The sequence below is a fragment of the Coregonus clupeaformis genome, unplaced genomic scaffold, assembly GCF_020615455.1.
Source record: "Coregonus clupeaformis isolate EN_2021a unplaced genomic scaffold, ASM2061545v1 scaf0300, whole genome shotgun sequence".
Classification (NCBI taxonomy): domain Eukaryota; kingdom Metazoa; phylum Chordata; class Actinopteri; order Salmoniformes; family Salmonidae; genus Coregonus; species Coregonus clupeaformis.
In genome coordinates, this window is record NW_025533755.1 from 17,599 (window position 1) to 30,683 (window position 13,085).

The window sequence follows — 13,085 nt, forward strand, 5'->3', positions numbered from 1 at the left end:
AGTCACCACTGGCCTCATCGTGAAATCCTTGAGCGGTTTTCTTCCTCTACAGCAACTAAGTTAGAAAGGATGCCTGTATCTTTGTAGTGACAGGGTGTATTGATACACCATCCAAAGTGTAATGAATAACTTCACCATGATCAAAGGGATATTCAATGTCTGCTTCTTTTTTTTTTTCATCTACCAATAGGTGCCCTTCTTTGCGAGCCATTGGAAAACCTCCCGGGTCTTTGTGGTTGAATCTGTGCTTGAAATTCACTGCTCGACGGACGTACCTTACAATTATCTGTATGTGTGGGGTACAGAGATGAGGGAGTCATTAAAAAAATAATGTTAAAGACTACTATTTCGGTGAGTCCATGCAACTTATGATGGGACTTGTTAAACAAATTTGTATTCCTGAACTTATTTAGGCTTGCCATAACAAAGGGTTTGAATACTTGTTGACTCAAGACAATTCAGCTTTTCATTTGTAATTAATTTGTCAAACAAAATTAAAAACATAATTCCAATTTAACATTATTGTGTGTAAGCCAGTGACCGATTTAATTACAATGTAATTAATTTAATCAATTGTAAATTCAGGCTGTAAAAAAGTCAAGGGTTGTGAATGCTTTCGGTGTGACCGACAGAAAGGGAACTGATATCAGCACTCCTACTCTGTACCATTGTGGATTGGTGCTACAGGAAAATAATTAAGTGGAAATGGCGTGGCAGTACAATTATGGATATTACATGGTGCTTTCAGCCTTTCAGAGACAAAGGAAGTCTTACAACAGAGCACACTGGTCTATGTGTGCTCATCATTCAATAGGCTCAGTTCAAGTTTCACTTGTTCATCTAATGAATGCTTTCCTTGTTCAGAATTATCTTGAAACTTTAGCAATTTTTTTTTCTCAAGCAGCATGCACTTGGCATGAAAACCAAGAACACCACAATAAGAATGTTGAAATTAGAATGATAAAAGAAAAACTCCCGTGCGCTCTATGCAGCTGTATCCATTTCCTGTCACATATATGATCACTGCTGCTACTAAACTGTTCTCCAGTAGTTTCCGGAGTTGCGCAATGAATCTTGCGTCTGACTCTTAGAAAAAAAACAAAAAACTACTACTACTACAGCTTTTCTTCTGATTTCTTCAACAGTTCTTCTATATTCGGTCTCTCGTTCGTTACTTAGCAATAGCGTGCACTACCTGTAACAGAGCGTGTTTGTGCCTCTGTGGACGTGAGATCCAGAGCCTAGATCACTGTGTTGTGTGTCAGTAGGGACTATTTGGGATGTATCCGGAGAGGAAGCAGTGTACCATGAACTAAAAAAAGCTTGTTGGTCATTTTTGGGAGCAGAGATTTCACCTTTCCTTTTTTTTGGAAATAGTCATGACAGGAGCGGAAGCAGGATGACGAGGGAGGGTCGTGGAGGTGGAGGTGGCTGTCTGGGACTCCCAGGGATGTTACGAGTGTTCTTGGCGGGGACGTGTGCTCTGACGGTCCTGAGCTCTGCAGGCTTGGTGTTCCTCCTGGTGCAACACAGGCACCTATCGGCCCACCTGGCCCGGTTGGATCTACAACTGCAGGTGCTCTCAGAGACCTCTGGCACTGTGCTGCGTCATTCTGCAGCAGTATCCCTCTGGACCAGCAGGGACCCTGGAGAGGAAGCTTCCCTCAGGACCAGCAGGGACCCTGGAGAGGAAGCTTCCCTCAGGACCAGCAGGGACCCTGGAGAGGAAGCTTCCCTCAGGACCAGCAGGGACCCTGGAGAGGAAGCTTCCCTCAGGACCAGCAGGGACCCTGGAGAGGAAGCTTCCCACAGGATCAGCAGGGACCCTGGAGAGGAAGCTTCCCACAGGATCAGCAGGGACCCTGGAGAGGAAGCTTCCCACAGGATCAGCAGGGACCCTGGAGAGGAGACTGATGGGGTACAGGTGCTCTCAGAGGACTCTGGGTTGGAGACATCACCCCACAGGACCAGCAGGGAGGACCCAGGCAGAGAGGCAGAGAGGGAGCTGCAGCATAGCCGACCCCGCGGTAAGAGGAGCCAGGCTGGGGAACACCAGACTAAGCGACAGCAGAAACGTGAAGACGGGGACATGATGATGATGATGACATACTCCATGGTCCCGGTAAGAATCCTCCAAAAATATTTACTACATTAATTATAGACAGTATGTTATAGATATTTATAGTAGGTTATAGTTAGTTCTAGTAGACATTTACATTACATTACATTTTAGTCATTTAGCAGACGCTCTTATCCAGAGCGACTTACAGTTAGTGAATACATATGTTATTTTTTTCATACTGGCCCCCCGTGGGAATCGAACCCACAACCCTGGCGTTGCAAACGCCATCCTCTATCAACTGAGCTACATCCCTACCGGCCATTCCCTCCCCTACCCTGGACGACGCTGGGCCAATTGTGCGCCGCCCATGAGTCTCCCGGTCGCGGCCGGCTGCGACAGAGCCTGGATTCGAACCAGGATCTAGTGGCACAGTTAGCACTGCGATGCAGTGCCTTAGACCACTGCGCCACTCAGGAGATAGTAGGTTAGTTATAGTTAGTTATTGTAGGTTATAGTTATAGTAGGTTATTTTTGTAATTTAGTGGTAGTGAGTGCATACGTTTTTAATACTTATTTCCAGTACTGATCCCCCGTGGGAATCGAACCCACAAAACCCTGTTGTTGCAAGCGCCAATGCGCTATCAACTGAGCCACATTGGATCATACCATGGATCATACCATTGGATCATACCATTGGATCATACCATTGGATCATACCATTGGATCATACCATGGGTTATGTGGTATGTGCAGTATAAACTGTAAGAAGACTCTGACCAGCTAGGACTGTCATGGCTTGAGTATTGGGTTTTCTTATGCATGTGTATCATCTATGTCCAACTGTGAATGCATATGAAAAGGATAGGAGATCGGGAAAGTTTAAAACTGATTACAGAACTTCAAGTTATTAGAGAGGTTTTTTTAACAGAGGAAGGAATATTCTCCAGATGTCCAGTCGTCTCCTCTTCTCAGTCTTCTGGGATTAGCAGAAATGTCCTTCCCACGCCAATAATAATCACAACCGAAGTCTCTGGATATATGATTAAGAGGAGGAAAACTGAGGATGGGTCTGAAATGGCACCCTTTATAGTGCACTACTTTCAGCGTTATGGGGTCCTGGTCAAAAGTAGTGCACTATAAAGGGAACAGGGTGCCATTCGGGGCGCAGCCTGATCGTTTTTCCAAGTGGTGTTTCCTGGAGAAGTAGGAAAAAACTCTGAGCATGACAGGCTGTCGTTGGATTAGTATGGCAGAGTACCAAGCCACTGAATGTGTCCCAAATTGCACCCTATTCCCTATGTAGTGCACTGGGTTCCTGGTCAAAAGTAGTGCACTGTATAGGGAATAGGGTACAATTTGGGATGCATTCAGTGGCTTGGTACTCTGCCATACTCATCCTATCCTCTGGGCCTTGGCTAAACTACAGAGGGACCCACTTGGCTGGAGAAATGACACAGGAAATTAACATCAAACCGCTGATCAGACAGTCATATGGAAATGAACCACTGGCAGTATTATTAGGTACATGATTCATTTACTTTCTCTGGCTGCTCTCAACTAATTACCCTTTAAAGCGCACTGGAGCTAAATGGTGAAGTTGCTGTTGTCGTCTTTTGACCCTTTCCTTCTGCCTTTCAGATCAAGGTCCTATTGGAATTATGTAACAGCAGAAAAGACATGTGTTTAACAGGTGTGTTGTTGGAAATATCTCTTCTAGTATCTTGGGTACACGGGTAAGAAGAAACACATTGTTTGAAAACTACAACGATTAAATCAAACATTAGCACCTAATTGAAATACTGTGTGTTGCGGATTGCACACGAAATGGACATGAATATATATATTTAAAAAAAGGTACATTACTAAACCATTCCTTCCATCCTACATTATAGGACCACCAGGACCTCCAGGTAAAATTAATCAATAACACTTTTCATCAAATCAAAGCATGACAAAAAGGCATATAGTTATTGATGATCAATACACGATGGTGTCTGTCCCAAGGAATTCCAGGTGTGGATGGGAAGCCAGGATTCAATGCTACAGATGGTATTCCGGGACCACCTGGAGTTGCAGGGAGACCTGGAAAAAAAGGTAAGACACTGTTGGTGGTTTGTGACTTTTCCTTCCATGCATAAGTGCTGTATTATGTAGACCAGTGGAGGCCGTGTCACCTTCAATTGGAGGACTTGTAATTCATTCCATTCCGGCCATTACAACGATTCCATCTTCCAATTCGAAAGTGACACCAGCCTCCACTGGTACAGTACCCAATAACGAAAACAAAATAATTTTTAAAGAAATCTTTCAAAGAATCCATCCATAACTATCATGATGACCCCCTGCCTGCCCAGGTCCCCCTGGTGAGAGAGGGGAGCCTGGACCTCCAGGACTGAAGGATGAGACCTCCAATGACATCATCATAGAGGGTAAAAGAGTGTAGAGTTCTCATTCTCTTCAAAAATCCATCTCACTAGCTCATCCTACTAAATTATCAACTACATCTGAGCTACTAGCACGGATTTTGCAGATATAGCTGCAATTTAAAAAAAAATGTTTTACTTGCAATGATCATAATTGTGGTTGTATTAGATACTGTAAATGTGGTCCTCTGTAGCTCAGCTGGTAGAGCACGGCGCTTGTAACGCCAAGGTAGTGGGTTCGATCCCCGGGACCACCCCATACACAAAAAATGTATGCACGCATGACTGTAAGTCGCTTTGGATAAAAGCGTCTGCTAAATGGCATATTATTATTATTATTATGTTAGTTTCTCTGAGAAGCCTGTTCAGATCCTGTGCCTCTGGTTGTGTTTGAAGGACCTCCGGGACCAAGGGGCCCTCCTGGCCCTGCCGGTCCCCCTGGTCTACCTGGCCCCCCAGCGACCTTAGAGGCCCCAGAACCCTCCAGAAACAGGAACATCCGAGCACACCTGTTGGAGAACGCCTGTCTCCATCAAGCCAACACGTCTGACTCTCTGGGTGAGTACGCTGTCGGAGATTCCACCAACAACAATGACACGCATTCCACTTCACTGTCGCTGCAAAACACTGTTACATTACATCTCTTAGCTTCAGAGAATACAGCCACAAGCAACGACGCCTTGAATGTAACCGACGCAGAGAATGTTACTAGGAACATCCGAGCACACACCCATCAAGCCAACGTGTCTATGGGTGAGCGTACTGTCCCTGGCAGAGATTCCACCAACAAGAACTCAGAAATCACTATGTGTGAACACACGTTTATTCCTCACTGTAAAATACTATTGCATCTTTCTCCCCTTAGAGTCAGCGAATCCAGCCGCCATTAATGACACGTTGAATGTAACTGACACCGAGAATGTGGAAGCAAATAACCGACAAATGACAGACACCGAGGTTGTGGAAGAAGCCCCTTTGAATGTAACCGTCTTAGAGAATTTGGAAGAAACTTATTTGAAAGAAACATACACAGAGATGGTGGAAGAAGAAAATAACCGACAAATAACAGACACCGAGGTTATGGAAGAAGCTCCTTTGAAAATAACTGACACAGAGAATGCGGAAGAAGCAGCTTTTAGGAAAACTGGTATGAAACTATTTACATCTATAAGGATGTTAGAAGGTGTTGAAATTGTCTTCATAATTGATTGCATTTTATGTACATTTTCAGCAGAAATCTTCTCTGTTCCCCCCAATGACACCTTGAACGTAACCGACACAGAGGATGCAAAAGAAGCACCCGTTTGGAAAGCTGGTATCAAACTATTTCTACATAGGCAACACTGGGGGTTAAATTGGGATGTTGAAGGTAGATAATTTTTCCTCATAATTGGTTGCATTTTGTCAACAGAAGGCCTTGACGTCTTTCCTGTTCCCACAAATGTAACCCCAACAATTAAAGGTACAGTCTGTAACCTTAGTTTGTACTACTGTACTGTGCCTTCAACCTTTACTCACGAGCACCCCTAGTGGAAACTGTTGCTGAGTGAAGTGTTTTGTCATTTCAAACATTCTTTAATTTCCATGTTTTTCCTTCCGTATCCATATAGAATGCATTATCAAAACCATAACATGCTTTACAAATGTCACTCAAATGGAAACTACATTTGGAGTTTGGATGCAAGACGCAGCCCAGGTGAATGATAACCAGATTTGGATGGCTGAACACTTTTCAGGTACAGTGCCTTTGGCAAATGGTGAAGGAAATACCCGTAATATTGAGGTAATATGTATTTATAATAGGGAAAACTCAGGGCCAAAGAAAGAAAACAGCTTGGTACAATACATCACGTTTATATAAGTTGCAACAATGAAGCAATCTCCAGCAGAGCAGAAAGAGACTGTGTGAAGGCGATTTACATTTGGCTTTCAGGTCGAGTCTTGAAGGAATACAGGAGCATCGCATCATTTCCCAACAGTAGCAGCAAGTCCATTGACATGAGGAAATTCTACCAGGGCTGTGGCCACGTCATCTACAACGGATCCGTGTACTATCACAATGCAGGAACCTCTAAAGTTGTCAAGTAAGCGTTTCTTCACTGCAGTTTAAAGCAACACGTATCAGATACGTATCCAAAAAAATCGAAGTATTTTGTCCCATTCTCAATATTTTTGCTTTTACAGGGATAACCTGAAGACCAGGAGATTACAGACACTGGCCATTGAGAATGCCCTTTACCACAATCTGACCTATCTCTTCCACAACTCCAAGACATACTTTAAGTTTGCCGTGGACGAGAATGGACTGTGGCTCATCTATGCTTCAGTTGTCGATGAAACCATGATGGTAGCCAAGTTAGACCACAGGAGGTTTTCTGTGTTGTCTGTGGTTGACACGTCCTATCCTCTGTTGAAAGCTGGGAATGCCTTCATTGCATGTGGAGTTCTGTACGTGACTGACACCAAAGACACGAAAATCACACACGCCTTTGATTTAATGAGAGCGAAAAAACCTTTGAATGTAAGTTTGGATCTTAGATCAGCCAATGGTATTATGGCTATGTTGTCATATTATCCCAAAAATCAACTTTTGTATATGTGGGACAACAGCTCTGTGAAAATATGCAAGGCTTATTTTACTTTGGATCAAAAAGTATAGTCAAATCTTATTGGTCGTGGGAGAATTAAACATTCTGCCTATGTCTTGAGCTTATTACATGTCAATGACGTGATCTGTTCATAATATTTTTTGAATTTTAGTGTCATAAAATATATATTTTTGTATAATGTAGCATCAATTTTTTTATATATGTTTTTTATTCATTTTGTACAATTTTACCAATAAATATGTTTTCTTTTCATCTTTTACTGTAATCCTCAATTCACCTGTAATCCAACCCTCATTCCTGTAATCCAACCCTCATTCCTGTAATCCAACCCTCATTCCCTTTCAAAGTTTGATAATGGGATACATGACATTAGTTACAGGGGCGTCATGCACCCCAAACATCTGAGGGGCCACAAAGTATGTGAGGATGGATGGGTTGCAGACCCGGGGCCAGGATAAAGGGACTAAAGGGGGCAGTTGAAATCGGTGAAGGGGCACAATTTTGGGAGGGTTGACGCATTGGAAATATATTGAATTCTGCTTACATCACGCTATACCACAATAAACATGAAGTTCAAATGCCGCGACTCAGAGACCATCGAGTGCTTTTGAAGTGACAGGTTGGCACAATCTGTAGGCTATCTCCGCTGCGTCAGCACAAGGGACAGCACCCTACACACTAAAGCAAGCCTGTTTTGGTAATGAATATAGGCTACAAGATAGATAGGGGTAATTCACCTATTACAGACAGCCTGTGTGAATGCAGCCGTACACACAGCGGTCTTGCCAAAATAATGCAAACTAAATGCTGAAAGTAGTAGCCTAGTTATTCATGCAAAATAAAAACACTGAATGGCAGTTTGGCTTAAGATAACGACAATTGCGAATGCGAACGAAGGAATGCTGTTACGTTCCCCAGCTAGAAAACCAAACAATGTCGCTCAAACAGAAGGGTGAACTAACAGAGCCACTGACAACAACCAAAACTGAGCAGGTGGGGTTCTAGAAGGGGTTCTAGAAGTTGACCAGCAACAACAACTGGAACCTAAAAGACACCCACCATGAGCGCCCACAAAATTTGCCCAAGAAGAGGCAAACAAAAGAAAAACCCACATCAAACTTAAAGACAAGAAACAAACCAAAACGTTGAGCAAAACTAAAACAGGGAAGATCAGACAAAGGAATGTTTTTCTAGAAATCAACTAGGGCGAGCCAACTAAAGGAGTTAACCCTCCACGTCTCTCAAGACAACTGGAGCACTGGGCCAGCCACTCTTAAATAGCACCTGGGCCAGCACAGGTGAAACACCTTCCCACTAACGAGATGGCAACCAGCACAGGTGTTAAATTTAGAATCTGCTTCCTATTTCGCAACAAAGCCTCCTTCACTCATGCTGCCAAACATGCCCTCGTAAAACTGACTATCCTACCGATCCTTGACTTCGGCGATGTCATTTACAAAATAGCCTCCAACACTCTACTCAGCAAATTGGATGTAGTCTATCACAGTGCTATCCGTTTTGTCACCAAAGCCCCATATACTACCCACCACTGTGACCTGTACGCTCTTGTTGGCTGGTCCTCACTACATATTCGTCGCCAAACCCACTGGCTCCAGGCCATCTATAAATCACTTCTAGGCAAATCCCTGCCTTATCTTAGCTCATTGGTCACCATAGCAACACCCACCCGTAGTATGCGCTCCAGCAGGTATATCTCACTGGTCATCCCCAAAGCCAACACCTCCTTTGGCCGCCATTCCTTCCAGTTCTCTGCTGCCAATGACTGGAACGAATTGCAAAAATCTCTGAAGCTGGAGACTCTTATCTCCCTCACTAACTTTAAGCATCAGTTGTCAGAGCACCTTACCGATCACTGCACCTGTACACAGCCCATCTGAAATTAGCCCACCCAACTACCTCATCCCCATATTGTTATTTATTTTGCTCATTTGCACCCCAGTATCTCTATTTGCACATCATCTCTTGCACATCTATCATTCCAATGTTAATACTAATTGTAATTATTTTGCACTATGGCCTATTTATTGCCTTACCTCCATAACTTGCTACATTTGCACACACTGTATATATATGTTCTATTGTATTTTTTGACTTTACGTTTTGTTTACCCCATATGTAACTCTGTGTTGTTTTTTATCGCACTGCTTTGCTTTATCTTGGCCAGGTCGCAGTTGTAAATGAGAACTTGTTCTCAACTGGCTTACCTGGTTAAATAAAGGTGGAATAAATTAATAAATTAATAAAAAACACATACTGACTAACGAGGTGACACCAATCGGTGCGCCCTACGTTCTAACGAGCTATACGTGCTAAAGTCCAACCTCAAAACATACATGGAAAAAAACAAAAACAAATCTGTAACAAAACAAAACAAAACAAATCTGTAACAATGCGAACAAAACAAAACAGAGGTACCAAGTAGACCTAGTAAACAGAATATCAGATCAATAAAGGCAAGACACCATCTATGTTTAGGCTAGTTAAAAACACTGTAAACAAAAAGGCGACTGGAGACCCAAATAACCAAAACAACGACGCCTAACGTCTACTACAGTGAGATGCAGCCATGCACACAGCTGTCCTGCCAAACGAATAGGCCTATAGGCCCGCTTCAATCATGCAAAATCACGGCGGAAGCCAATCCAGGAGAAATAAAATGCCATATGACAACCTGTGTTGTGATAATTGCATTGTTTGCTCTATAACCTGTTAGTTCATATGCTTTGACACCGTGATATAAAGGCAGAGACAATAAGAAGACCACGCCTGTGCTTCATCACAAAACTGGAGAGCAACATCCGTCCGGTGACGTCCACAAAACATATTGCATGTAACAAACAGTTACATGACCGACAGCGTGGTCAAGCAAATGAATGTTTCCGACATTTTTGGACCACTAAACATCCATTGATTTTGAACCACGGAGAGTTTTACCGCAAGTCGAAAAGAAAACTGGAGCTGCCTCCACTATTCCAGCACCATTTCAACTTCAACATTTCAACATCATCAAATCACCTATGCTTATTTTAATACAGTGACAACTAAAAGATGCCAAAAAACGATTTAGTCCAATCAACGTATGCTAAATATGATGTGGCTGTCCATGGTACTGATTTCTGTGTGTGTGCATGCTTGCAAGTAGAAAAAAACATGTTGACTCACCCTACTTGTAGAGAAACGCCAATGACATCCTCCTCTTTTTCTTGTTGCCTAAACGGTCTTTGACTCTGTCATACAGTACATGGCGTTTATTTGTTGTTGTCCAAGGCTACCTGGATAAAATGCTTGCTCTCTAGCCTAACTTCCATTCATGGGCAATAATACGCCAGTCCAGCTAGTTAACATTAGCCTACCACCTCTAGCTACATGTTGAACTTCCATCGTCTCAGTCCAGGGGCACAACGTATTGAATTTATGGTTGGATCAGAATCGCTGTTATAATCATTAGCCAGTACGGAGAATTAACTAAAACCACAAGTCCAAATTCCCATCTCCATCCATGGCAAATTTAGGAAAAGGACTATTTTAGCTAGCTAGCCACCGGAGGACAAAGACACAACGAGATGCAACAATTCAAGTTTCTTTCTGTAAATGACATTCTGTTTTTTATGTGATGTGATTGGTGTGAAGCCAAATCCAAACTGGCTTCCCTTGACACTTTTTTGTTGGTACGCCAGGACCATTCACAGTTGAGTTAGCTCAGTTTAGCTCAACGCTGATTGGCTATTTTTATTTTTATCAAGGCAGGCCAAATGCTTGCTGGCTTTCCTCGCATTCAATCCGATAACAAAGTCATACTCTTTTTGACCAGACAGCAGATGGGCTACATATACTGAGAAAGATTGGCACCGTTTCACTCGCTCAGATGCTTTCTCCGGTGAGATACATTCAGCCTCTTGCAAATTGAAGGAAAATTCTGAAACACAGAGAGACGAAAGATAAAAGAATATATGTTTTTTTAGTCAAAACCAATACGCTACCAAGACAACCATAATAGAACGTATCTATTTCTATGATGAAACATACCAATATGTAGCTATACCCAGGGGGACGTCATTTGGGTTCTTGCATTGGAATTATATATATTCTGCTTATATCACCCTGTACCACAATAAACATAAAAGTTTAAAATGCAGACACCATTGAATGCTTTTGACCAAGAAGTGACAGGTTGGCTCAGCAGCGTGAACAGCGCCCCACACACAAAGCAAGGCCATTGGAAAACACAGGCTGCTGGCTAAGGTAGTCATTTTGACATTCTAGACCCTAGATCTTTGCTGAAAGGACGCCATTGGCTATACCACCAAGATGTTGATAAAAACCAACCCGGCTAGATTGTTTCTTACCTTTTCAGAAGAGTTGCAGCCTCCTTGATGCTCTGTGGAACTTCCTGAGTAATCAATCATTCCATTCTCCCTGAAATCTTCTTGTAAGAACCCCCTCAAATGCCAGTTGGATTTGTTGAGCTTTCCTCAGGTGAACACGTTGGTCAAAGTAGGAAATGAGTTCTGGCATGTAGCTGTGGAAACCCCACTCATGAGCCCTATGATTTAATTTTGAATATGGTGTGATGTGTATGTGGGGTATGGTGCTAAACACCTTGGCAAGTTCCTTGTCTTTTCGGAGAGTATATTCCCTCATATACAGAGGAGGTCCACTGCCCCCCTCCCCTCTTGACTCTAACCCTCAGTGGTTGCTGGTTTGAAACAAGGAACTCAATAAAATCGCAGACAAATACATGTGATTTCTTGCCAGCTGCCCATCATTAACAACTGTTGACAGCGATGTTCCCAATAGCCCTTCCAACTAGTTTTTTCTTTCCACAGTGCATTTCAAATGCTTTTGCTTGATGGCGCCTAGCTAATCTTAGAATGGTACTATCCATAGCATTCTTCCAGTTAGAATACCCAGCTTGGGTGAAGGCCTTGTCTGCGTTAGCATTTGAACCAACACAGAACTTTTGACATGGGAAACAAAATGCTGCATCTTCAGTAACCGAGTATTCCAGCCACTCTCTTGCTAATGACCAGTTGCTATTAAATTAACGTTTTCGAACAGAAAACCTGCGGCTAGGGTAGGATTATAGGCTAACCTGGGCTGGCTCCTCTGTTCCAAGATTATCAGGAACAGTCGGAGGTCGAGGGGGCTGTGGAGCCATTATCCTGGCGGCGCTTGTGGAAGGGTGGGTAGGCTCTGTACGCGGAGCTAGCTGGAGCTTAAAGACTCCAGTCACCCAAGTCATAGACTGTTCTCTCTGCTAGCGCACGGCAAGCGGTACCGGAGCGTCAAGTCTAGGACCAAAAGACTCCTTAATAGCTTATACCCCCAAGCCATAAGACCGCTGAACAATTAATGAAATGGCCACCAGGACTATTTACATTGACCCCCCGTTTGTTTTTGCACTGCTGCTACTTGCTGTTTATTATCAACACATAGTCACTTTACAAATTACCTCGACTAACCTGTACCCCCGCACATTGACTCGGTACCGGTACCCCCTGTAAATAGCCTCGTTACTGTTACGTAATTTTTTTTCTTATTTTTTTAACTTTATTTAGAATTATAGACTGATCATGTCTATGTCAGTGGGCAAACGTACAAAATCAGCAGGGGATCAAATACTATTTTCCCTCACTGTATATATATATATATATATGTATATATATATATATATATAATATACACACACACACAACTGAGAAATGTCTCCATGTTTGTCATGCAGAGCACTAACAGCTCTGCTGACAGTGTTCCACATAACAGTGCAGTAGTAGGCTACCGGATGTATTTTCTCTCCTATTTAGAATAGAATAGAGCTGAATAGATTCTAGATTCTAGAACAGGTCTAGAATTTGTGGCAGTGGCATCCTGAAACTAGTTTAGTATGTTAATCACCTTCACAGCAGATGGCAGCAAATGACACAATGTGACGAAATTTACATTTACATTTACATTACATTTTTTGTCCTG

The 13,085-nt window shown here is 42.8% G+C and overlaps 1 protein-coding gene across 2 annotated transcripts; it reads left to right on the forward strand.

The window, feature by feature from the left end:
* Positions 1-1,056: 1,056 nt before the first annotated feature.
* LOC121568059 (gliomedin) lies at positions 1,057-7,275 on the forward strand. 2 transcript variants are annotated; one of them, XM_041878626.2, is made up of 13 exons: positions 1,057-2,122; positions 3,701-3,752; positions 3,955-3,972; positions 4,067-4,156; positions 4,417-4,491; positions 4,882-5,043; positions 5,134-5,238; positions 5,351-5,632; positions 5,717-5,800; positions 5,897-5,947; positions 6,096-6,221; positions 6,419-6,569; positions 6,670-7,275. In XM_041878626.2, the coding sequence occupies exons 1-13, from the start codon at positions 1,400-1,402 to the stop codon at positions 7,142-7,144; spliced, it is 2,394 nt and encodes a 797-aa protein (XP_041734560.2). In that variant the 5' UTR covers positions 1,057-1,399; the 3' UTR covers positions 7,145-7,275. The 2 variants fall into 2 exon arrangements, with proteins under 2 accessions (XP_041734560.2, XP_041734561.2); XM_041878627.2 differs by having other exon boundaries at positions 5,720-5,800.
* The last annotated feature ends 5,810 nt before the right edge of the window (positions 7,276-13,085 follow it).

Excerpts from the sequence above, each read along its gene's own strand:
- LOC121568059 (XM_041878626.2), top strand. The coding sequence starts at position 1,400 with ATGACGAGGGAGGGTCGTGGAGGTGGAGGTGGCTGTCTGGGACTCCCA. Across the intron at positions 5,044-5,133 it reads CAACACGTCTGACTCTCTGG|CTTCAGAGAATACAGCCACA; the intron begins GTGAGTACGCTG and ends TACATCTCTTAG. Across the intron at positions 5,633-5,716 it reads AGCAGCTTTTAGGAAAACTG|CAGAAATCTTCTCTGTTCCC; the intron begins GTATGAAACTAT and ends GTACATTTTCAG.